This window comes from Ambystoma mexicanum, chromosome 4p (genome assembly GCF_040938575.1).
Source record: "Ambystoma mexicanum isolate Mex_15411 chromosome 4p, UKY_AmexF1_1, whole genome shotgun sequence".
NCBI classification, from domain to species: domain Eukaryota; kingdom Metazoa; phylum Chordata; class Amphibia; order Caudata; family Ambystomatidae; genus Ambystoma; species Ambystoma mexicanum.
In genome coordinates, this window is record NC_090927.1 from 906,275,541 (window position 1) to 906,300,715 (window position 25,175).

General features: G+C 44.8%; 1 protein-coding gene across 13 annotated transcripts in view; it reads right to left on the reverse strand.

The window, feature by feature from the left end:
• ANKRD6 (ankyrin repeat domain 6) overlaps window positions 1–25,175 on the reverse strand; it is a 1,122,185-nt gene that overhangs the window by 402,142 nt on the left and 694,868 nt on the right. For all 13 annotated transcript variants that reach the window (XM_069606486.1, XM_069606494.1, XM_069606490.1 and 10 more), the window contains one exon: window positions 12,869–12,967. Coding sequence is in view for 9 of the 13 variants with exons in the window: in XM_069606494.1 (XP_069462595.1) it covers window positions 12,869–12,967 (99 nt within the window). In the remaining 4 variants the exon portion in view is untranslated. Of the gene's footprint in view, window positions 1–12,868; window positions 12,968–25,175 lie in introns of those variants that run through there.

Sequence of the window (25,175 nt, forward strand, 5' to 3'; positions counted from 1 at the left end):
TCCAATACCTTGGGCTGGAACGCCATCAAAATATGGCAAAATCACAAGTCTGCGTGGCCATAAACACCTGAGTAGAGTAAAGACAGTTGGAGAAAGTTCTTGGAATCTTTGGCTGTGCATTCTCACAGTGGAGTAATACATAAGGGCGACCCTGAACATTCATGCGTGGGAAGCAACTGCATTCCTCGTAGCTGTACAATGCAGGCAACTTTTATAACAAATGAAGTGGTACACACTGTTTACATCATTGCTGATTGTGCCATGTCCAAAATACCCAACACTCCAAGAGTAAAATTGAGCAATGGATTGGGCATTCCAGCACAATATTACCTTTGGGGTGTGGTTTAGGCTATGGGTTTTGCCAGCTTGCGGTTAAGGTAATTTAAAATGCTTGTTAACTCCGTAGAGTTCGTTGGACTGTGGACATTTTGAGATTTGTGGGCATAGATATATATGTAGATGTCCTGCTGTCATTGGAAGTACTGTTTCACAGTAAAAGTCCTACCTGGTATTTAAAATATAATTCATGTAAAGATTATTTATAAGCATCCCAGGTATGCATTGTGTGACATACTTTGCAGTTGGTTCTCCTGGTAGTACTGAGCGTGCAGCAGAATGTCATCAAAGACACATGACAAACCCAGCAGGGATGCCATTTGCATGCTTAGCGCTGAGAAGCGTCTGTAAAGATGACTGAATGTATATTTCTTTAGGGGGTACATTCTTTACAGCTGTGAAACAGTGTGTACCTTTGGCACCCAGTTTTTGTTTTCAGCCTTCTATGGCTTAGGGCATCCTTTCCCAGGTTTCTTGATGCACTTGCGCATTCAAATTTACACTTTGATATTTTAACTTTTCTATTATCTACTTCATGCTTGCACCTTTTGGGCGGCCACACAGTGGTGTCGCTAGGGGAGATCTGGGGGGGCCGGGGTCCTCCCTGTGAAACCCTGTGCCCCCCCTTGTGCCCTCCTACCTAAGACGAGCAGTGACCATGTTCTCTCCCTACATTTGTCTGTGCCCCCCTACTTTTGTCTTTGGCCCCCTCTGTGCCCCTCCTAAATTTGATTCCTGGTGACGCCACTGCGGGCCCAGACCTCTGAAATGTGGGGCTGGTGAGGGAAATTAGTACTTGCTTCTGAACATCATTTTAGTGCCACCTGTGGAAACTCTGTGCTTGACTTAAGACTATGCTTGCGTTTAATATTGTAAAAAGATGCATCATTTTTAACTTTTACTTTTCTGAAGGGAAAACCCCGATTCTTGTAACGGTTTAAAAAATGAATGCCGCGTATTTGAATATGAAAGTGATTGCTTAACACAGGGTATGTGTGTATTGATTAGAAAGCACTCCAAAGATAATGTGAAGTGGCACCAATAAAACCAATGTGGTTTTAGCTGTTTTGCATATTAAAGAGCATTGTGGGAAGATAAGAATCACCAAAAGAGCTTTATATCTGTCATATGTCTGTGAGAGTTGTATGACTGAATCTCTAAATACGTAAAGCACGCTGGGTTTGGTACGCATTTCCTTTTTTAAAATTATTTTAATACAAAGGTCACCCTAACAATAAAGCTTTTGTTAATATCAAGCATATATATGTTTGGCCAGGAAAGTCTTTAGCGGTCAGAGTGGAATTATTGCTAACAGCTCAAAATTAGTCATGATGTGTTGTGCATCAGGAAAAACAAAACTGTCTTAATATTTAAACTATGAAAATATAATGCTGCTCCTCTCACAATCTTCTGGCCTTGTTGCTATGACCTGAGGGCACTGTGCCATGAGTCGCTGAAGACACTGGGGGTCATTACGAGTGTGGCGGTAAGGGGTTAACGGCGCCAGTAATGGTGCAGGAGCCATCAACCCCTTACTGCCTCATTACGAGTCTGCTCGCGGGAACCCGCTAAGGATGCCTGCTTTTACCAGGCGCCCTTAGCGGGTCCCGTGAGCAGACCAGGGTGCTAACAAAACGGGCCTGTTATTAGCACCCCCCCATTCCCATAGGCAACACCTATTAATCATGACAATGAAAGGGAACGCAATAATGTGCTTAGCCCTATGCCAGTGGTTAGTGGACAGGACTGGAACATTTGGCCCATATTTCTTACCTAAAAAAGGGCACATTCCATGCTTCTAACACACTTCCACCCATCATCCCCCTAACCCCCTGATGCCATTATGGGCCTGTGGGTGGATCAGCGGGCTGCACTATCCCCATACCCTCATAGGTTTTGCAGTGTGGGGTTCATGGGATCCGCACATGAGACTGTAGCCCCACGCCGGCTGCCAAGCACATTTTAAGCTTGGCATCCACTAATCCCATTCCAGAGGTACACTTCCAATTTGGATCTGTGGTCCATTCACAGGCACAACTAAAGACATTTCTCCATTTGTTGTTGTTTTGTTTTTTTAATGTTATCATTTATAAGAATGCTGGATGGATTGTGAAACCAAAAAATGCTTGAAAGATAAACCCCACGCCAAATAATAATCTGCATTTAATGGTTATCCACCTACCGCTTTTTGTACTATGGTTCAGCAAACAATCTCCTATGGGAATTTGTTTGGAATTGTTTCCCCTCCTCACCCCCCAAACACCCACCCGGTGCTTTCCCCTTGCCTTTCCCTTGCCTTATGGAAGGCCAGGAAGCTTTCAGAAAAATGAAGAGGTGGCTGAATACTTACTTTGCAAATTTCCTTTCAGGTTGATCAATGTGGGGCCAAAGTTATATATGTTTCAATATCACAATTTTAACAGAAATCTCCACGTTACCACAACTACACCGTCACTATTGCTGACTCTGTAAATCATCTACCTCTATTAAGGGAACTCCCCTATAATTCACAACATGTACGTTTCCAAATAGAGTTTATTAAACACACGGTTATACCGTTTGGTGAAAATGTGTCAATGCCATAACATAAATATATATATATATTCTAGAGAAGTGTGCAGGAGACTAAGAGAAGGAGAGAGTGCAGAGAGGAGTAAGTGGAGAGAACGAGAGGAGGAGAGAAAAGGAGAAGGAGATAGAGAGGAGAAGGTCTGAGAAAAGATAACGGAATGGGGTGACTGAAGAAGGACATGAGCGAAGCATGGGAAGAAAGGAGGCGGTTAATCAGACGGAGGCAGAAAGAGGCATGGGTGAGGAGGAAATAGGAAGGAAGGATGGAAGAGGAACCTCAGCAAAAAGAGGTCTGGAAGTAGGAGGAGATAAGCCAGGTGGAAAGAGAGAAAACACGAGTGCAAGGAAGCAGTGGGAAGAGGGATAGATAGAGACAGGTATCAGACAAAGATCAGGAGGAGGGACGAATCGTATTGGAGAAGAGAGAAAAGCACAGCCAGTGAGGAAGGCAAAGGCTGTGAATTCCTAAGCTAACAAATGCACACACCTCTGAGCAAGTAAAATAGGCACTGGCAATGCCAACAGTTTGGGTGTTTGTGTAGGCATCGGAAAGGCACTTGCCAAGGACAGCTGCAATGGTATTAATTGGCCATTGTTGGCCGCAGGTGCAATATTTCATTCAATTTCATTTAGTTATTTGTATAGCGCCTTTCACCATGGGTATGGTCCCAACATGCTGTTGGTTGAAAGCCCTCAGAGGGTCCGAAGTATGGGAAAGAAAGTTAGGAGGTGCTAGTATGCGAGTGTGCATAATGGCCATTAAAGGTTAAGGGGACTTGGTTGAGTCCCTGCTAAAATGGTGCGAATACCTGGGCATCTAATAGCAGTGCCTGGCAAATGTCCAATACTTTTACCCAAGCCAAAACTGTTGGCTTTGGCAATGCTTGTTTGGAACAGGACTTCAGTGAAGCAAGCTGTTGCGAAGTTGCTGTGTCCACAGATGACCAGGAGTCCAGGTGTAAAAGGTAGGCTTCTTCAATAATGTCCCTTAGCAGCCACCCTATTTAACTTCTACCTCTTTAACATCATGATCAGCCAAGCGAATGTTCCAGCTTACCCTCCAAAAATCAACGCAACCCAAATTCCATACATACTCTATGCCGACGGCCTGGTATTACTTGATAAGACTCTGATTGGCTTGCAAAGAAGACTCCATGTGGTTTGAATATATATATATATAAGACAATGACATGCTAATTAAAATCTCTAAAACTCAAATAATGTCACTCGCCGCAAAGAAAAACAACAAGCCAAAAACCTACTATCTAACTATAGACGAGAAACGCCTCAAACCAGTCCAAACGACCAGATACCTTTGAATCCACTTAAATCAATCTCAAACCGAAGTCCACTGGATGGAGCACATGAAAAAACTAAAGTAATTCTCTTGCACGCCAAGGCTTAATCATTCATAAAAAAATATGGACACCTCTCGCTAAACCCTTACATTCTATAAACAAAAAGTGACGGCCATACTCACATATTGAAGCAAGAGCCTTCTTAACATCCTCTGACAAATATGGGCAATCATGGAGGGAATCTTCTGGAGAAAAGTACTGTCCCTTCCTAAGCCATATCCAATAATCAGAATCCGAGTTGAACTCACTATCCAGTCACTAGACTCACTAAATGCCTGGAAACAATTTCTCTATACAGAAAGACCATAATAGATGACCACATTCCGGCAGTCAGAATCCTTATGAACTCTCCTGTTGAATGGATGACACCCACCTTGACCAAATGGAAAGAATTCTGTCAACAAACTCTCAAATCTCACGAGATAAGTACTGAAATGTTGATAAACAGACCAATGAGAGCAAAGAAATTGCTCCGCGAACTACACTGGATCCATATGAGCGAAGAGAAAAACAAGTACAAACTCTCGCTTTACACGCGGTTTGAAACAAGAGCCCTCAACGAACCCCCTAAACACCTAACCAAATTCCCATGCAAACAGACATCTTACTGCAATTCTTCAATATTACACCAAACAGAGAATACCTGGCACAAACCAGACAAATTGCGAAAGAAGAATCATTCTGCAGATTCTGCAAACATACCACCACAATCAAATCACTCCAGCATCTCTTCATTGACTGCCTGTCACTGGCTGAAATAAGGAAACTCTTCAGCAAGATGCCCAAACTAATCCACTCCGACCCCACGGAGAAATGGGAACAGATTATAGGTGGAAACTCCTTCCCCCTCATCTTCAGGACAATGCAGTACTAGGAACAAATAATGAAACTAGACACTGATATTCCACAGACATCGTAAAACCCAGGCTTATCTTGAATTTTATTTCTCTTTTATCTCAAACACAAAGTAACTCAACTAACAGCAAAAATCACTCAATATATCACAAGTTTGTGTACAAACAATAAAACATGAAATAAAAAAAATAAAAATAGTTACATCACAGCATAGCCAAGCCCACAGGTCACAGGACACTTGGCACAAAGAGCAATGGGGAACATCCACCGGCCACCTTCTGTCTCTGCCAGCCTCTCTTCTATTACCATTCAAGGAACATTCAGCAAGGAACACTCACAGCAAATTCTAATCTCGGAACACTTATGACATTACATCCATACAAAGCAGACCAGGCAGGAAGAAACTACATTACAACAGACGTGCAGAGTGCTTATAAATCGAGTGTCTGAAGACAGACCTGGTTGACATTTTTGTTACACCAGTAGCTGGTTTTCAACTCCAGTTAAGTCATTAACTCTCAGAACACTGCTTTGCAAAAACACTGGCAAGCACTTAGAGCACACCTTTGATGGTAAGGCTTGAGTGAAGCCAGCTGAAAGAGTCCCCATGAGGAGGTGTTTTGGGAGTGGAGGGGCAGCGACTTTGTGGGATTGGCCAAAGGGATTAGAATGGCCATGGGCAGCCAATGGGTGGGCAAATAACCAAACAACACCTACAAGCTGTGTGTTCCCTCTCATATGCTATTTCTCCCTATCTGTACTTTAATGCAATAGTTTCGGCAAGCGACACCTAATAGACCAAACTATGAATGGAATGGGGGCAAACATTAATACAAAAAGATACCTGTTAAGGGGCTGGATAGCCCGGAATGAATATGCGGACACCAGAGGGGATATCTAGTACCGTACTTTATTGAATACAAGGAGTAACTGCCGAAACCTCGGCACTTCCTGTCTCCTTTCTGTCACTTACTTCAGTGACGCTTCCCTTCACAGAGGCTGCCTTAAAGAGGCAGCCTCCCATAACAATACCCTTTTGCAATTATAAGCTATTTGTTGTGAAACGAGGCTCTGCCAGGGCTTTTGGGAGGAGCAGAATCGATGCAAGATACAATTACATGATTCTCCATTTGCACAGCATACATCTGAAATGTCCCTCCTGAGCAAAGTGTACACGTTAATGTTCTGCTTACCTGCTCAGTAGGAACCTAAGTGAAGTGATTGCCCTTAAAGAGCCTACGGTGTGCGTTAACTGAAAGAAATACATTCTGGCATGGTGAAATGGATGTAAAAAAACAGTGTGCCTATGAAGAGTAAAATTAAAAGTAGTGTCGAATAGCAGATACTGCATTGGTGGAAATACAATACTGCTGTGTCCACTACTGTTGCAGCCTCACTGTCAGTTGAGGCCCTAGAACACCCTGGAGAACAGAGGCCGCCTGACCCTCTGGCACGAGCAGAAAGGTAGGAGAGAAGAGTTAAGGTTAGGAAATGATGGGTGCGACAAGGACTCGGGCATGGCAGGAACCCGCCCCAAGGCATGGAGGGGACTCTGCGACCCAGGAAAGCCAGCCTACTAGCACCCAAGTGCCACGCGCAAAGGTGCTACCTGGAAGTGGGACAGAGTTACCGAGTCCTCACCTAGTCCGTGCACCTTGTCAGAGTCTTTTGACTTCGACTCAAAAGATCTAAAGTAGGTACTTTGGACCCTCTCACAAAGACCGGTGCCCCATATGCTAGAGTGTTGCTTGGTCAGGAAAAGATCCGGCGCTACGGTAATGTCGGGACTGTCAGGACTCGGGGCTAGCTAGCCTTTTGGTTGTGTCTCCTGAGCTTCTATCCGGGGCTACAACCAAAAGACCCGGGACTATAAACCCCTCAGCCCCCGCTAGCAACGTCTCTGCCCATATGCATGTGAGTTCAGTGCGATGAGGCCTAACTGCCAATGAGATTACTGTAATTGCAGATCCTCAGAGTATGTGCAAAGCATGTAGACCCTTTGGGTTGCTCTTCCCACCGTGCCACACATGTCACTGGGCACCCTAGCAGAAAAATACCCTTTAAATATTGAGAAATCAGATCCAGAAATCCAGCAGGGAAAGAACTAGAGTCACTGTGCATTGCAGATCAGGAGGGACCCTCGAAAGAAAAATGCAGATCAGACTCCTAGCTCAGAATCAGGCCATAATAGTGTGTGACATAGCCCCTTGGGAACCATAATGCCAGCAGCTATCACTACAGACTCTCGCCAGACTAAAAGGAAGTCCTACACATTCATGTGAAACCAGTCATCTTTCTAGAAGTGAACGGTACCGGAGCCCGCAAAGCCACCAATGAGACACAAGCCTTTGGAGCGGAGAGAGAGTGGGATACTCGCTTGGATCCATGAGGGCCACTGGGGGGGGTTTCTAAAGCATTGGGAAGCCATGAACCAATTACAGCTGGGACAAATTACATTAAAACACAGAGCCTATTCAAAAGCTTCGCAGAGAAGAGGCAATGGAGGAGAAATTGCAAAAACAATGGCGAAAGGCCCTGAAGAGAAAAGGCCTAAACAAGGCTCGCGAGAAGCTGGCAAAGGGAGGCAGGCATCTATCAATCCGTGGAAGCTGAGAACAGGGTCCAGAGAAGCTACATAGACAAGGCTTGCCGATGCACTCTGGCAGAGCTCCAAGAAGTAAAGTTCCTGGGAAAGTTTGACAGCCTGACAAAGCTGATGCTCCTTAAAGAGTTTGCGGACTTGAGATTCCCAAAAGGCTTGGTACGGAAACAGCGATTTGGGCACTTTATCCCTGAACAGTGATCTCAGCACTGTATCTGTGGGAAGTGAGCTGGACAGTACATCCCTGGACATTGAGGTGGGACTTCTATCCCTGAATGGGGGAATAGGCACCAGGTTCCTTGGATCAGGAAGAAGTGAACCAGGCAATATCCGCCTGCACGGATCACAAATAGAAAGCTGGGATCTATACCCCCATGGCTGTGAGTGTAGAAAAGAAGTCTCAGGGCGCTATATCCCGGAGGCTGTGTTTAGAGGCGAGACCCAGAGGGAGAGGAGTATCCCTTTTATAGATTATTAAGCAAACCCTGACACTTTATAGTTCAATCCCATCTGACATCTTTTGCTTAGATTGTTTCAAGATCAAAACAAACTTCATTTAACAGCACTCCCCCACTTAAACGAAAGGGGAGCATTAAGAAGCTTACTAGGCGTCATTCCGTCGGGGCCAGAAGGAGGATCTCAGATCAAAGGGGAGAGATGTAACTCCAATAGACTAAGTACAACATTAGACTGTTCCAAGATAGGAGCACCTTCTTTACTTGTAGATAAACTCCTTGCTTCCATAGGCGTTTATTTCAACCGTATCTTGACAAAAATGCACTACATGGCAAATTCATTTCTGGGGTCATGTGTGTAGTCTGTCAGCCACCTGAGGTAAATGAAGACGACTTGCATATGTTATTATTTGGGGTTTATTTTATGTCTGTCAATGGGCTCAACCATGTCCATCTGATCTATTTTTTTTAATTCCCTGCGTTGGTAAACTGTCTGCTATTTTTCATTTGCTTCGTGGTGCTCTTCAGGGGTTTGTTCTTGGTTCCTTTCTTTTGTACAAATCCCTTCATACTTCTTTTGTCAACTCCTTCGGTCTTCCCTGGCTCTTCTATGCTAGCAACTCCCAGAACGTTGTCTTCTTTCCTTTTTTCTCTGACTCTCTCCACGCTACCATCGCTGCCTGTCGGCCATCCAATCAGGTATTCCTTCTCACTTTCTCCATCTCAATGCCTCAAAAACAGAAATTCTGTTCTGCCATGCTTTAACTATTCCTACTCCACTACCTCTCCTCCAATGTCTTTCCCCCCTCTGCTATTCCTTTTTCACGGCCTGCTCGCAAACATAGTCATTTTTCTAATATTTCTCATTCATGCTGTCTCCAGCTCTATATTTGCAATGCTTGCCCCTTTTCTTTCCTATCATGCACCAAAACATTTTCTACCCACACTTGTCTTTTCCTGTCTTGATTACTGTTTTTCTCTGCTAATTTGTCTTTCTGCCTATCAACTTGATCCTGCGCACTTCCATGTTTAATTCCTACCCTCCTTTGTATCTGCTCTCACACTTCTATCTCTTCTTCTCGTCAATCCATTTCCTGGCTTTCTCTTGGATCGTCCTTTCTTTGTCACTTTCTCTGTATTGTCTTTAAATGCATTCATGGAATGGCTTCATGCTATCTTTCCACTCGTGTTTCAACCTATATAGCAGCTCACGTGTTATTGTAGCCCTGTTGTCCCTGCCCCAGGCCTGGGGGCTTGTGCACATTCTTAACACACAGGCCAGGGAGGGGCCAGTTACCACCCCATCTCCACAGACCAGCTGCAAGCAGAGGGGTGCTAGGCAACTTACAAAACAAAGCCTCATATTACCCTCCCTGCACCAGGAGATGGGCTACCCGCAGAGTTCCCACCTACAACCATTGTAACTCCTCCAATTGACACCAGACACTAAGGTGGATTTTCCCACTACTTCACATCACACAAAACGCATTCTTCTCATTTCACGAGGACTAAGCATCCAGTTTTACTTCCACCCATCTCTTCACAAAACAGGCTTCTCCAACCTAGATAACTGTGTCTTATGTTCTGTCCCCGGTTTTCACATCCTCTCCTCTTTATTTCCTTTTCAATTCCAGGAGACTACGGTCTCATTTTTACCCAGAGGGGTGACAACAGGCAACTCCACGGACAAGACGAGGTGCTTTGGAATAAACCACAGTGGTGATTTGGCGCAGTATGAAAACAGAGTAATAGTAATAATGAAAACAAGCTCTGGGGTGTGGGGCCTAATGACAAGTGGAAATGATGAGCAAAAGGGCGATGTGCTAGCAATATTCAAATATATATACACTGCCAAAAGAAAGAATGCTGGGGTTTCATTCAAATATGTTGTGACTTAAAATGGTGTTGCCACTTTGATTTTGATAATATTCCTTCTTTGTTGGAATTTGTAATCGGCTTAGCTCCTTATATAAAATATCCAGAAACTCAGGTCAATTCAGCTCAGTCACATACATGTTTAACACACGGAAAAAGGTACCGCAAAATAATGTGGTGGTGTTATTCAATTAGAAAACTAGTTTTTTGTACACTTCATTCACAATGTATTGGCAAGTTCGCTAGGAATTAAAAATGCATTGATCATAATAGAATAGTAGTAGATGATAAAGAAAATGCCAGTATCAACCACTGTTTATATACTAGATTGTAAAACTGATTAACCTTGTTAGGTTACTGTTAACTGATTACCTGTTCAAGTTTATTCTACATTTTCCATTTGTGAAGTCAACATTTTGCAACAGGTGTGTTTGCTGGACACCGCAGCAGAGACATTTGTGTGTGTGTGTGTGTTAACTGCAGGTGTTGGGTTTATATCACAGCAGAACCTTCCCCCGGCCTTCAAATCTGCATTCATCAAGTCTCTACAAAGATATCACAAACCACAACGATCCAGCAAGCTATCCCTGTAGCTCCAATGTTTCCTTCCTATCAGAATTCCTAGAGAAATTCCTCAAACAACAACTTCTGGATCGGGTAGGGAGCAATAACATCTTGCATGAGACCCAGCGCGGATCCAGGCCAGTAAGGGGAAAAACATCTATGGGCGTTTCCACATCGGACGTGTTAAAGAATCACGCCTGTGTCGACACACCACACCTGCTTCCTGGGCATCTCTCCAGCAGATGATTAGCTATGGCATGTTCTTCAACCTACGTGCTGATACAGGAAAGGAACACGTGATTCTACAAAGAACAGATAGCATGCACATGCCTCAAATCAAATGCTCTTCCCGCTTGTGTGGCAACCCTGGGCCTTCTCATCTTGTCCCTCCTCTTGAAGAGCGACGCAATTACAAGGACATCATCCCTTAATCAGGTCTTGCCTGCCACATCTACGAAGATAAGCACCACCATTGTCTCAAAACGTATCCGCAGCAACTTTACATTTCTAGATGCCACTCTCCTTGATGACTGAAAACGACTACAACCCAACCCAACAAGAATGGGAATCACTATCTGACACACCAAAACAACACACCGCACAACTATTCTGTGGCCAGAAAAGAGGAGAGCATTTCCCTGTTGACAGTCATGCTCAATTTCCTCACCGTGGAACCACAGGTGAACGTAATGAACGTAATGATTGGAAGCTGCTCCTCCCATTCAAGACCCGTTTGACACCTGCCATTCTCACACAGAACCTTGGCAGTGACTGCACAAGTACTCTCAAAACTGGACTGCAACATGAGTCTATAACTTGGGCATCCTGGACTACTTCTTTAGCTGTCTACAAGGTTCAAAATTCCACAGCCTCATGAGACCAAATAGATTGCAGCCCAACAATCTGGACCCTTGATTGACTCCAAGTCAAATTCAGAATCCGATTCAAAACCCTCCCACTGAGCCTTACACAGGAGAAATCCAAAAGCCACTGTAAAGATGTCTGTCCAATATGTGCCACGCTGGATTCTTCGGTCGACCAGGACAGCCTTACTAGTAGTCTTGTGCTTCAACAGGAAGTACCAGGGATGGGGTCCCTTCATGTACTTGCCACCAACGTAGGGAATTCCACACCCAGGCAACTCGCCACATTGAAAGGCCATGTGGCTTTCGGGAAGCTTAAACAAAATGGTTGTAAATGAGGTTGCAAGAACTAAAGCTGCCCTGCATACTTCTTCTGACGTTTGGAACGTAAGTGTATGGATTGGATTCACCCATGCACCCTTCAGAACAGACCGGGGTCAAAGCTAATCATGACAAAACATTCTAAACTCGAACAGTGACTGGATCTAATTGACACCCATGAACAATTGGTAACAAGCCTCACCCAGTAAGACTTGGCAATTTGCCACAATCCAGGACTTGATGCAAACCTGGCACCAGGCTAAACCTCATGTTGTTTACATTTCAAGGCAACTGCACCTAAAGATTGTCAGCATCCTCTGGCCTTTCTTCAGCCCAGAATGCAGTTGCGTCTAGGATCAGGCACCAAAACCACTTTCTACAACTGCAACACAATAATAACCAGTGCCCTTTGCCTTGGCACGTTCGTGCAGTTCGGGGCATTTCATGTACTAACCCATCCCCCAGTAACCAGCTCACCATTCTTCCGCCCACTTTACATTACACTTCTCAGCCTCACACTCAAACACCCTGCAGTTTACGGTCTGCTAGTAAACCCCACCGCTGCTCACAGCAAGACCAGGCAAACGCTCGAACCTCTTCCACTAACCCACCATGCTCATCCCTTCAGAAACCACTTACTCATCCCCACTCTCAGTGCAGGCCTCAACGGCAGTGAACTAAGCAGGAGCCCTACACCCCCCCATCTCCACACACTCTAGATATAAACACGGCAGAACTAAAAAAAACACACACACACACACACCCCTCCCCCTCTCTTCTGACATGCACTCGTCAACACTGGGTTTTGTACAATGACTCTCCCTCTCCCGCCACTAACTCCTCTTATGCAGAAGCTTGCACCAAGGTGCCACCAAAATGACAGAAGATATACCATATAAGAACATGTTTTTTCTTCACATTACATTTTCTCGTACTTAACATTTTAAAAAGTTGAAGCTACTTTTGTCCTTTATTGGAAACTCTTCTAAAGAATATGGAAACACTGCAGTCTGCAATACCAGACCAATAGAAAGTGCAAGTAGGGTGACGTACAAGCGCAGCACTTACATCATCCTGAATATCCGGCTCGCACCCGGCCTTCAGCAGAATCTGGACAACACTCAGATGCCCTTTGTTGGCAGCGAGATGCAGAGGGGTTCGGCCATGCTGTGTACAGAGAAAAAACAAATAACTTTATACACCGTTAGCTTCACTTTTTTACACAGCTTTCTGACTACATTGTATAAGGAAATTCCTGATTTTTCCCACGCTCGTAATATTTTAACCAGTATTCAGATGACAACCTGGTTTCTCTACAAGAGAGGTAGTCAAATATCTGGTGTTAAGTGAAAAAATAGTTTTTTTAGTAATAAAAAAAGACTGATTTAGAAAGAACGCTCTGTGATCGCACGGAGCAGTCTTTCTAAATCGAACTGTCACGCCCCTGCAGCACACGAGTGCGCGCAGCGGCTGACAAGTGGGAGCGGGAGAGGAAAGGCGCATCCCAGGAGGTAAGTATGTTTGATTTGTGCGTGTGTGTGTGTACGCATGTGTGGGGAGTAAGTGTGTGTTGGGCTGGGAAGGGGATGGTGGGTGTTAATTTGGGGTTAAATCCCCACCCCCAATTAATAAGACCTGCAGGAGAGGGTGGATGTGGGGCAGCAGTATGTGATATTTCAGCATTTTAAAGCCAACAAAAAAACGGCTGAAAGAAATCGGTCTTTTTTCTATTCTGTCTTTCAAATGCAGAAATATCAGATGTATACTAATTGACCTTTTCACCATTGACCTCGAGAGAATGGACCTCGGATAATTGACCTAATTTAAAAGGTCAATTAGGACATATATGCGGGGGAAACCCCCAGCAAACCCCCACCCAATCCACAAACCCCTGCAATGCCCCACCCAATCCCCTTATATTATTTATAATCCAAAACCAACCCAATACATATATAAAATAACTAAAATAATATAAAAATTGCGCAGAATGTCAATTAGGACCACTATAATTAGGTCAATTAGGACAAAGGTCAATTGTAAAAGGTCAATTTGGGTAATACCGAAATATCACATAGAACCAAATATCTGCATCTGCCTTTATCGTGTGGCAGGGTTCCGAGTGTGCCATTATTAAGTCTAGCTGTTGAGGGGCCACAGCTCTTGAGGGCAGAGCTTAATGAAAGGATAAAGATATTAGGGTGATGGGAATGCAAGCACTGAGTCTCCTTCCCCACAGACCCAGCAGCCAATCACCTCAACATCCAAACAAGCTCTCTCAGTCCTGACTCCATCAACCATATGGCAGCTGACGAGTGTTCTCCGCGGGTTTACTTAAGCTGTCAGTGTATCTCCTTAGCAATCACAAAGCTGCATATCCCCAGAAATCAAAGTGCTATTATTTAATTATTTTCAGCAGTAAACCTTGAACATTCACTTCAGTTGTCACCTGCAGAAAAGGTGACACTGAACTTTAACTTTCTTTACTCAAATGTGAGTAGCCCTTAAATAGCCACCATACCATGTGGGTTAGATCGTATTCCCACTAGGCAATGCCAGTCCTCTGCAGCTGAAAGTACTACACTCCTCAGGAGAAGTACTGGCAGTGTGCTCAACAAATACAAGCATTGTTTGCTGCACGCTGCTGCCTGTGCCAACTGCATTTCCCTCAGCAGTGACAGAAGGAGGCCACCTGTCCCGAGCCTGGCTCTTTAGCAGCCGGGAGGAGAACAGGCACCTTGACCCCACATCGCTCCTACTTCAGCTACAGCGATGAGTTACAAATGTGTGATGCAAATGACAGAAACGAAATGCTTTATAGATTCTCCTGCTCGAACAGCAGATGGTTGGAAGAGTCTATCGAAGCTGCTGAAAGTTGCTGACTGTGTCCTATCAAAGCTTTAGACCTTGCGGTGCATGTGTAGCCATGATGCAAAGTGTTGCCACTGCCTTTTCAAAGTATGGCAGTCCTACTGGTAAGTGCTGGTAGTTTTCACCTCTCCTCACTAGTGTGTACTGTACCTTACCTGCCCAGGATCTAAGGGGAAGGGATTAGATGGATCAAGGACACAGTGCGTCGTTCCCCCCATGTTCGTCTGAGCACGACCCATTAAAGTCCATGATGGTGCATACATTATGTCATGCTGTTAATGACACTGTTGAAAAACATGTACTATTAGCCACGGTCAGAGCCAACTACAAGAAGTAAACAGAGCATCTTTCGTTAGAGTCCGCTTGTGTTGGACTTTTCTCATCACCATGTTCTTTTACTAAATGTATCCAAGCCGTTTTTGACTGAAAGGCCTAGCTCAAAGATTACAGAACCTAATATTACTGGACACAAGCCCATTTTGTCTCCTCTTCCCCTCACGTACTGCATATCCCATGTTCTCCCCTGGCTTACTTGTATACACATCCAACTCTTAGCACTCACACTTCTGTCAGCTCTCTTGGCACACCCAGTGCCCCCCTTGATGTAGGGATTGTATATTCCAAATGAATCTGGTGAAAGTCTCCACACTACTAGGGTTATGTTATGTTAATCCAGCTTGTAAAGCGCGCGGTCACCCGAAGGTATCATGGCGCTGGGGTGAGAGGATCCTAATGAAGCCACGGAGGCCTAGTAGAGAAAAGTTTTAATGACTTTTCTGAACGCTAAGTAGCTATGAATTTTCTTTATAGTCATCGGAAGGCCATTCCACAGTACTGCATGAGCACCTCTCAAGTCCATCACTAAACCACTGATCATCAAACTATCTAGAACCATGCTTTGTCGGTTCTAGATATTGCCTTCACAATAAAACTCTGCTCTAAACTGAGCTGTACTCTCCTGACTTACCAATCACTCATGCTTACCAATAACTTCTCACATTTGAGAAATCCCTACTTCGACAACCATACCCCCTCCCACTCATCCCAATTGTTTGCCCTCTCTGAGTTTGGTCATTCTATTGTCTAGTTTCTCTTTCCTGCCTCCTCCTGCCCAAACCTCCCCTTCCTTTCCACAGACCAAGGTCTGGCGACACCCAGGTAGGGTCCCAATATGCCAAGGTCAGGTGCGACCACTACAGTGGTGATGGATGCAGTAGAACTATTGGATAACATAACATACAAGTGTAACAGGGTGAGTAAATTCCAGGCATAACCCCTAGCGCGGTGAACACCTATCACCAGCTATTTCTCCATTTGGCGCTGCACCCCATAGAATACAGGTGAGTCCCATGATAAATTCAGTCAAGTTGTAAACGTAGCTCCTCCATCTTTTCCTTTTCATGTGTTTCTGAGCATCTTATTTATCCTCCGACTTCATCCCAACGATCTACCCGCCATTTCCCTCCTACAACTGCATGTTCTATCATACTCCTCCCTTGCCTCTCTGACAGGGGCAGAGCACTTGAACGCCATAATCTATGGCCAGAGGCACTATTCAAATGCAAGATAACATAACATAACATAACATAACATAGCTCACTCTCGCCTCTCACTGGCGATACAATACCTACGTCATAGGCTTCAAGATGAATGGGGCCTCCAGGCTTAGCTGCGAAGATCTCCAGACTTCCCTTTCTATCCTCAGCTTTCCCCACCTTTCTCCTCTGGGCTTAGCTCAGAACATTCACCGACTTTCCCAATAGCCCTCTTTTCCCTGCAACCTTGCAATAATATGAAGCTTTTTTAAAAAAATGTAATTTAGTGCAGTATAAAACTAAGTAAATAAAGCGAAGGCAAGCCATCCCAGTGGCAGTCGAGCAAGCAGCAACTCTTCCTTTACTGTATATGAGCAGATAAGACATTGAACTGTGCTTGCATTGGAACTTTGCTCTGCTTCACTATGTTGTGTTATACAATTGCTGCAGAACCACGGCTTTCATGCTTTAGAAATAACATACAATAATATTATGACACATCTGAGCTGATGCCAGCCCTTCAAAAAGAGCTTTTGGGATGCTACAGATTCCAAGTAAAGGTCTAGCTAAATAGTATGAAGAGTGAGAAAGCTTTGATGATCCTCCAGTCCGGCTTTATTAACCAGCTCTTTCCCCAGTGGATCTTTGGATTGGGGTTGTTTGACCAAATGTATTTGCTCGTGGTCGATTTGACCGCAGTTATTTATTTATTTATTTATTCGTTTTTACTGCAAATATATGCAGGGGAGATGCCCCAAAGCCCCCTATATTATTTATTAACCCAAACCTTGCCCCACATATATCTGTAGTAAAAAAAACTCCCTGAATTTGGTAAAATCGGCCACGATCAAATCAGCCACGGTCAACTTGGGCAATACCGGATCTTTGCATAGACTGACTAGTGACATTGTTCCACACGCAAAACAATGTTTAGGAAACCCGATCCAACATGCGGTTTTCTTGTCACAGGCAACCTACATACCTGCCTGGTGCAAAGCCAGAAGGTCTTGTGATAAACGTCCTAACTGGCGGGAAGGAAATTCGCAATTGCATAAAAGGAATTAAAGTAAAATAGTCCCTCCCGTTTCTTCATCTCGAGCGCTCATATTCTGATCTTATTTTCTCGAGAACCTGAGGCAAAAGGAGTGGCAAACCGGCTGCACCAAATGTACATCACCCACACTTGCAAACCTGACAGTGTCGCAACACCATTGAGTTGAACGAGCTCTAGCCCCGCATCCCCGGAAATGTTGGGCTATGTTGACTCCACCTGGCAGAACCGGACACAGACATTAAACAGCGCCTGGGCTTCGCTGTTGACAAAGGCCCTGCAATTAAAGCATTTAGTTATTGATTTGAATTTATAAAGCACACAACGGCCCGGGTGCATTGCAGCGCTGTTACAGTGAGCTTGCTTGGTTACAGAGTTACAGAGATAACATAGCATGTGTTACTTGGTTACAGTGGTTGTCATAGTTAGCGCCATTTCATTTAGACGGACACAGTGGAGCAGTTAGATACATACAGTTTAAACGTAGATGATTTGAGCAGGTCATGGGGTTACAGCAGGACCAAGCGATCTTTGTGGGTGGGGCTAGTTAACGAGCTTGGTTTTGAGCGCTTTCCGGAAGGCTGTGAGGGAGGTCTCATTCCTGAGCGAGGTAGGTAGAGGGTTCCAGATTTTGGGTGCAAGGAATGGAAAGCTTGCCCCTCCAGCTTTGGCTCTTTTTACAGCCAGGACGAGGAGCTGGTTAGAGTGATGGGCTCTCTTGGGTCTGGTAGAGGAGGCTCAGTGGATTCTTTCTGCCGGGTACGGAGGGGCTGAGAGGGAGAGGCATCTGTGTGTGATGGTCAAGGTTTTGAAGAGTATGCGATCTTTGACAGGAAGCCAGTGGGCTTCGCGTTTGGCCTGAGAGATGTGTTCCCTTTTTGGGATGCTTAGGGCATTATTTTGGGTGATTAGCAGTTTATTGAGGTTTTTTGTTGAGGTACCTAAAAATAAAGCATTGCAATAGTCAAGCTTGGCCCCGATAGTGGCTCTAGCTATGGTGAGGCAGTTTTTGGAGGAGAGGTAAGGTTTGACTGCATTTATGATCTTGGTTGTAAGTGCTGCTGATGTGGAGATGGCATTTTATTTTTAGTACCTGCATTCATGCGTATACTGTTTTAGGCAATTGAACTTGTGATGTTGGATTAATACTTGCATGCCAAGCAGTGGTAGAAGTGTAACAAAAAAAAGTGGGCAGTGGACAGAGTAGGAAGTGAGGGTGCAATGTGCAACACATTTTTCAAGGGTTGCAGTCGTGCTGGTTGACAGCCAATTGAACTGAAACAGATTTCAGTTTAGGTGTAACTATTATCCGGTGGTAAAGGGCATAAGTGTGTTTTAACTTCACAAAGAACACTTCCAGAATTGGGAAAATGGTTGCAAAAAGTAGTGGAGCTATTAACAGTAAAAAATAAAAGTAGTGAAACACCGCTCCCGACCGTTCCCACTCACTTCGACCACTGATGCCAAGGGAAGGATTGCTGCTGCACTAGACTTTTCTCATTAGAATACGTAAAGAAGCTAGATGCCGCCACACAAGTAAGTTTGCCCCTCCCCCAGAGTCGCTGAAGTTAGTGCCTCCCCCAACATTTCAAGGGTTAGCCCCCCGCAGAATTTTAGTCTAGGTGTACCCCTGGAGGGAGCTGCTGTGCGCACTAACCTTTTGTTAAGTGGAGTGGTGAGGGAAGCCTTTCTTGAAACATGCGGCGTTAAAGTTTTACTGTGTTCGTGCAGAAAAATGTATTTGTACAAACTCATTTTAACTTTAAAGCTAAAGGCTTCCCTCCCCTCTCTGCCTAACAAAAATCAAATGCACACATTTGCACACATTTAGTGCTTCGTTTGTTTGCCTCGGGGGGTAGCGTTCTGCTATCATCTAGCAGAGTTGAGTTGTCAAACCTGTTTGAAGTATTACGGTTTTACGGTTCTTATATGAATTGGGATCAATTATTTAAAAAAAAAAAAACAATTTACCTAAATGAAGTTGTATTTTAATCTGTGAGGGAAATTTGTTTGATTGTTTATACTTACGCTCGTTCCGAGCCGACTGCTTTCAAGCACTCCTATCCACTAGCACAAAGCACTTTTGCATTCTTTCTGGAGTTTAAACTCCATATTCCAGCAGGACCTGAAAGAATTGGATAATGGGAGTGGCAGCATTACCCTCAGAGCGTTGAACAGGATCCGATCTTTTGGAATCTGGAGGGCATTTCAGGAGGAAAGGATGTTGGAAGGGGGTAAGACGGATGGACCTCCTAGGATTAACGTAGCTTTACTTAATGCACGATCAGCGGTGGCCCATGCGGTGGAAGTGGGGGAATTTATCAAGGATAATGAATTGGATCTACTATTACGAACGGAAACTTGGTTTACGGATGGGTCTCAGACACTGTTCTATCATTTAGTCCCAGAGAACTACTTCATACAGGCTATTCATCGAGTGGGCTACAGAGGGGGAGGGATTGCAATAATGTATAGTCTTTACTTCATGTCTCCCATTTGGAGGCTTTAGAGTGGCCCGATGTCTCCCAGATGGGCCAGCTGACTATTGCTCTGTCCCCTATGCGGCCAGTGAAAGTCATACTGGGCTATAGACCCCGCAGACAGGCGGGGAAATCCCTAGAGAAATTAGATATTTGACCCTGGTCGGGAGCATATATAATGAACTCCTTTGTGTAGGACACTGGAACATCTGGTTGTACAGTAGTTCGGACCCGGACTCCAAAGAATTATCTGATCTACTGGGAAATCATGTTCGCATGTTAGAGGTCACTGATTAGACTTAGTGTCATTCAGGGGGAAATCCGCATTATTTTACGAGACTCGTCCCATCCTTTGGCCTGATCACTGTGCCCAAATGTTTGGTTTGGACATCGAAGTAAAGCAGACCGGAGGGGATGCTGTTAGTCCCTCCTTCTTGAATTGTAAAGCAAGTGACCTTGCCAAAATCCCAGGGGAAGAACTACAGGTGAGACTGGTTAGTATTGATAATATGCTTTCGAGTGAGGATTATTTCAATGCAGGCATCTTGATACTGCAAGAAATATGTTCCAATTATGCGCCCTTAAAACCAAAGAGAACTAGGGTTTCAATGCCCTGGTTCAGGCCTTCATTGGTCCCACCACGTAAGCAGGTGCGACAAACCAATAAGTCTTGGATGAACAGCAAGCTGGCTCCCGTTGCCATTAAGGCAAAGAAGGCACTAAAAACCTATAAGGTTGCCATCTTTGAGACAAAAAGGGATTTTCTCCATAGAGATATCGAGCGGGCTGGGAACCAGGCAGGGACAGTGTGTTCAGTGGTCTACAAATTCTGTAAGCCAAACTGTACTGCTACATCCCTCGTCTCCTCCCAGGCACAGGCCAATGTATTTAACACCTTTTTCGAGGAAACGATTGTAGCAATACAAAAGAGTATTGAGACCTCGAAGGGTGGGGGGGATTGTCCAACCTACAGGTTGATGTTCTAGTTCCAGCAAACAGGGGGTTTGAGGAAAGTTTCACGTTCCAACCTGTGACTGAGGAATTGATATACTCCCTCATTTTACAACTTAAGCCTACCAATAGTCCGGCTTTTGTGCTGCCCGCCTGCGCCGCAAGCCGTTTAGCTTTAAACATCACACCCTTTACCACTACGTTTGTGAACAAATCTCTGACCCAAGGCTTGGTTCTGGAAGCATAAAAAAACACAATAGTGAAACCACTTCTAAAAAAAACAATCTAGATTCAGCTGTCTTAAAAAACTACCATTCCGATTGCTCCCACCACAGCATCTGCTGGCGCAGCCCATCCACCTGCCACAGCGCCGCAGCATGAACGAGCGTGACTCCAACACAATGGAGATCACTCGCCTCGCGGACTGCACCGAGGATTCTGTGTAGCCTGTTCATGCTGTTTATGCTGTCCTACTCATGAGGTCAGTCAGTGATTTGATCATCACACAAAGAAATCTTGTGTCCTGAAGAAGATGGTCTACAACTGCTTATAGCCATTGAAACCGGTCGACCAGACCTGTTGTGGCCCCTCCACAACACCTTACGATATCCCCAAGACAAGGAGGGGGTACCAAGATATTGAACACCACAACCCAGTGAAAAATAGGTTTCTAGCACCGCACCAGAACCAGTGGGAGTGTGTGTTTTTTGAAGACAAAAGCCAAATGGCTCATGGATAATAATTCAAAAACTGTTTCGCCTTTCTTGTCAAAGGCATAAAAAAAGTCATTTTTTTTGTTTGTTTTCTTGATTTGGACAACCGCCTGCTTGCAATGGACCTTGAGGCATTAGGGTGAATAAAGCATTTACTTGGAAATCCCAATGCCTTCATACTTTTCATGCCAGCCAAAAGGCGCTTGATTCATCACCACGAGATATAATTCTTCTCTTACAGCAACGTACAACTTTGGCGGTTGCCCCCCGATTTCGCCTTTCCCTACAGGCTCTTGGTGCCATCCCCACGTGGGGGACACCTACCACCCCACACAAAGAGTTTCACCCAACGACTCCTTCCCTCCTAGACAAGGCCCCATACTGAGGCTTGTCCACACTCAGGTTACCCAAGACACAACCATCCTTCTTTCCACCATAGGTAGGGCAATGGGTACCTGACCAGAGGGCCAGAGCAGTTCATCATCTAGCGTCCACCCTGGACCTCCTCATTTCTCCCATTATTGATCTATGGCAGCTTCATACTGCTAATTGAAGTATCCTTCCCCGTCCAACCGTCTATTGTGTACCATTATACCCCTACAGTCTGGGATGATAGTTGTTACCCCGGCTTAAGCAAGCCCTAATTAACCCTGTTGTTATCACCTTAAAAAACTACCAGCCAGTTGCTGGTCTGGTCAGGCCAGTGAAAGTGCTGGAGAAAGTTGTCACTTCCCAATTTCAAGCGTTTGTGGACAAAGAGGGATTGTTGGATGAACTCCAATCAGGATTTCGGCCAAAGCACGGGACCGAGACCGTGCTGTTGGCTGTGCACGATGAGCTGTTGGGGGTTGCGGATGGTGGCGGATCAACTCTTTTGTTGATGCTGGACCTTTCCGCAGCCTTCGAGTGGATCATGGAATTTTGTTGGATCGTCTCATGAGAGTAGGAAAGGTCTCTGAGCAGGCCATGGAGTGGTTTAGATCCTTCTTGACGGATAGATCCCAGAGGGTATTATTCTGGGGTTATACCTCAGAAGTTATCGTTCTTAGATGTGGGGTCCCCCAGGGATCATCCCTTCCCTCCTGATTTTGAACCTCTATATGCGCCCAATCCTAAATATAGTGAGGTGTCATGGTTTGAGTTTTCACTCATACGACGACGACACTCAAATCTATATTGAGGTCAAGAACATTGAAGATGCATTCGCAAGAGTTAACTTGTGTCTGGTCGACATTGATCGTTGGATGGCCAATAAGCAGCTCCAGCTTAATCCAGTAAAAACTGAGATTATTTTACTTCGGCCCAAATTGTGAATGCCAAGGAATCATTATCTCCCCATATTCTCGGTGAGAAGCTACAATATGCCCCAAACATCAAGAACGTGGGCTGTGTCTGGCAGGAGAACCTCAGCAGTGAAGCCCAGGTGGGGATTAAAGTCAAGTCAGTTCACTACTTGTTGCGGATGCTTAGGAATGTATGACCATTCCTACCATCAGATGATCATGCGGTTGTTGTGGGGGCCATGACAAATCCCCACCTGGATTACTGCAATAATCTGAAGCCGGGCATACCGGCCAAGCGGATATACACACTGTAGAAGGCCCAGAATGCTGCTGTTAGACTGGTGGGGCGCCTGGAAAAAAAGGATGAGGTTTCACTGCTCCGCAGATCTCTGCATTGGCTGGCGGTCGAGGATCGAATCAAATTTAAATATGTTAATGGGCTTGCCCCAGAGTATCTCAGTGCCAAAGTTCGTCAATACCACCATGCCAGAGCATTACGCTCTGAAGACAAGCTTCTGCAGAATATCCCAAGCACAAAATCTGTCTCCAGAGGTGACAGGAGATTTGGAGTTTTTGGACCCAAACTGTGGAACAGCCTCCCTGTGGAGATTAGATCTTGCCAGTCATTATCCCAGTTTAGGAAAGATCTTAAAACCCATTTGTGCAAATAGATTTGTTCAGCTCATGGATAGCATCTGTACACGTTTTGCCTAGCACCTCATCCTGAGGCTCTGTGCTCATCTGCGCCTGTATACAGTTAAGTCTGTTTGGAGCGCGGTACACATGCTCACAATCAATCACATAGGCCAGGCCACTCCACACGGATGAGAGCCAACACATAACATGTGCTCTTTCCCATCCGAGGGGAGGGGACTGATGTGCGCACTTGCTTTATGTTAAGCAGAGAGGTGAGGGAAGCATTGTTGCATGTTAGCTCATTATGTATGTATGTATGTGTGCAAGGAGTGTATGGCTGTATTATGTAATGTGTGTGTGAATGAATGCATGATGAATGGGGGACTGGGTGCGTGTGTGAATGAGAGCGTGTATGATGAATGGGGGTGCGTGTGAACAGAGGGGCAGATGCTCTAAATTTGCCCACCCATTTTCTGAAGTGGCCCCTCTCTTCACCATCACCACCAGAAATGTAGGTTTCATTGCGCCCCTGTTCTCTGATGATTAGGATTGAAAACAACGAAGAGGGTGATTGGTAAGCACACACTATTTATAAGCACTGTTGTGAGCGGATTCTAGTTCTGCGTGTTTTTCCTACATTCCAGTACGGCGCTAGGAAACAGAACTTCCTCGCTCTAAAGTGCAACCTATAGTTCAGATTCTTAGTGAAAAAATCAATGCATAACACGCTCCATGATGACAAGATCTTTCTCTCACATTGCTTGTGAGAATGGGCACTTGTATGTCAAGAAACACCCGTTTTTGAATTGAGATTTTATCTTTATGAGTCTTTAATTTTCACTGGGGACAATGTAATGTGTGCGCTTCTAGTCACCGTGTGGCGGTAATTGTACTACCCATCCTTTAATTCAGTGCTACCGCTCATTCTAGGTGTAGAAGACACGTCCCACCACCAGTAATAGGTAAAGATAACATCCAGAAGAAGCACCCTTCCAAATGCAAACTATGCCACCTCCCTTTCTAATTTAAACAGAATGTGTCACGATTTGGAAGCACGTGCTAAAATGGCACCCCACTTGTCAGTTCTAGGAATAGGGAAAGTTATGGCTCGGAAATCAAAAGTCGATTGGCCAGCTATTTGGAAGAATGTCTCCAAGGTAGCTTGCTGCGTTTTCATGTCAATCCTAGGGTAGAACGTTCCATATTTGCAAAAGTTACATCTGTAGTTTTTCACGTGAGCCTTTCCATTTGGAAATGGCGCTGTCCTTAGTTGAGGCCACCAAAGAAAGTTTCGCAGAAGAAATGATTTGAAGCAACAAATGGTCGAGTAGTAGAAATCCCAGAATGCACATCCACGGCGGTCATGCTGTCTTCAAATGCATGTAAACATTGACCCCAGTGGTCGAAGTGTAAGAAAAGAAGTAGTGGAACTATGTTCCATGCTAGCCTGTCCCGCTCCACACAAACCCCATTGCCCTGCCCCCTCCGACACACAATACAAACCCCCAAACACATTTGTCTGCTGTTTAAGGGAACGTTCAGTGTAGTGCGCTGAACGTGCAAATTTCAACTTCTTCCTACACTGTGATTTTAAAATGAAACCGTTCCGGAACTTTTTCTTTTTAAAATAAAAGTATAGGAGCTGTAAAAGGTAATTTACCAAAGTAGAGGAGCACCGCTCCCAACCTCTCACGCTCACTTCGACCACTGATTGACCCTTTTCACCAACACATATTCAGGTCTGGTTACCCCAGACATGGGCGCAATACGCACTCCAGATAAGGTATAGTGGTGGATACCCCTAAGGTGGTAGAGCTTGTGCAGTACAAATAACTATGGACTTATTTACTTGCTATAT